Source organism: Sinocyclocheilus grahami, unplaced genomic scaffold (genome assembly GCF_001515645.1).
Source record: "Sinocyclocheilus grahami isolate Dianchi unplaced genomic scaffold, SAMN03320097.WGS_v1.1 scaffold9328.1, whole genome shotgun sequence".
Classification (NCBI taxonomy): Eukaryota; Metazoa; Chordata; class Actinopteri; order Cypriniformes; family Cyprinidae; genus Sinocyclocheilus; species Sinocyclocheilus grahami.
The window spans coordinates 7,734-8,589 of record NW_015512545.1 but is presented as its reverse complement, the minus strand read 5'-3'; the positions used below and the strand labels follow the sequence as shown (position 1 = coordinate 8,589).

Sequence of the window (856 nt, the reverse complement as noted above, 5' to 3'; positions counted from 1 at the left end):
TATTTTGTGTTTAGGTAATATGAAAGCCTCATCAACAAATGTTTTAGGGGGTGTTTATGTAAGTTGTTAATTAAAATTTGTTTGGTTTACATGGTTAGTTGTTATTTTTTATTAAAATTAAAAAGGCATATTCCCCTCTGCAGGGTGAGAGCTAAGTTCAGGACCTGTAACAGGTAAAACAAAGTTATTCATCAACAGGTTCAATATCATAAGTAGCAGAGAGCACATACAAACAGTTCTAAAGTAAGATTATTGAAAGCCCTTTCCCTTCATATGAACCCAAATAGCTGTTTATGGAAAAAACGGCTTACTTTTATGGTAGAAGTGATCAAAAGTGCAAACTTACTGATAATCAAATGAACCATCTTGGTCTTTATGGTCAACAGGATCTAAGGGGAGGTCTTTCTTGTCTCTCACTGGTAAAAAAAAATGCATTTATGTATTGCAATACATAAAACAGTTGATAAAAAAGGATAATTTACATATAAATAAATAACCCTGGGTTAATGTGGCTGTGTATTTGCTGCATTTTACCTGCATATTTTCCTCCACGACTCCTCTTGATGAAACAAACAATGAGCAGGATGAGAACCAATAGAGCGACGGCACACATCAGCCCAATGAACCAGCCCTGAGTAGCAATGTCTTCCTGCTCCTTGTAGGCTGTTAACAAACAAACAAACACACACACAGAGAGGAGGGAGGAGAAAAAGAGAGGTACAGAATAAAATGTTTAAGTTTTGTAATGATATACTCGTAAGCAAGAATGGCAGAAATCAACTCCCACAGATAATTTTACACATTAAGAAGTTTGTTCTCCTCCTGCATGATTTATCGAGCCTGGAGAACAGCTGAA

At 36.0% G+C, this 856-nt stretch overlaps 1 protein-coding gene across 1 annotated transcript in view; it reads right to left on the bottom strand.

The window, feature by feature from the left end:
- Positions 1 to 56: 56 nt before the first annotated feature.
- The window catches only part of LOC107578217 (neurofascin-like), a 5,991-nt gene continuing 5,191 nt past the window's right edge, over positions 57 to 856 (bottom strand). The window contains exons 3-5 of the mRNA XM_016264195.1: positions 535 to 663; positions 347 to 416; positions 57 to 164 (exon numbers count right to left, since the gene is read on the bottom strand). Coding sequence (XP_016119681.1) covers positions 158 to 164; positions 347 to 416; positions 535 to 663 — 206 coding nt within the window. The 3' untranslated portion in view covers positions 57 to 157. The remainder of the gene's footprint in view (positions 165 to 346; positions 417 to 534; positions 664 to 856) is intronic.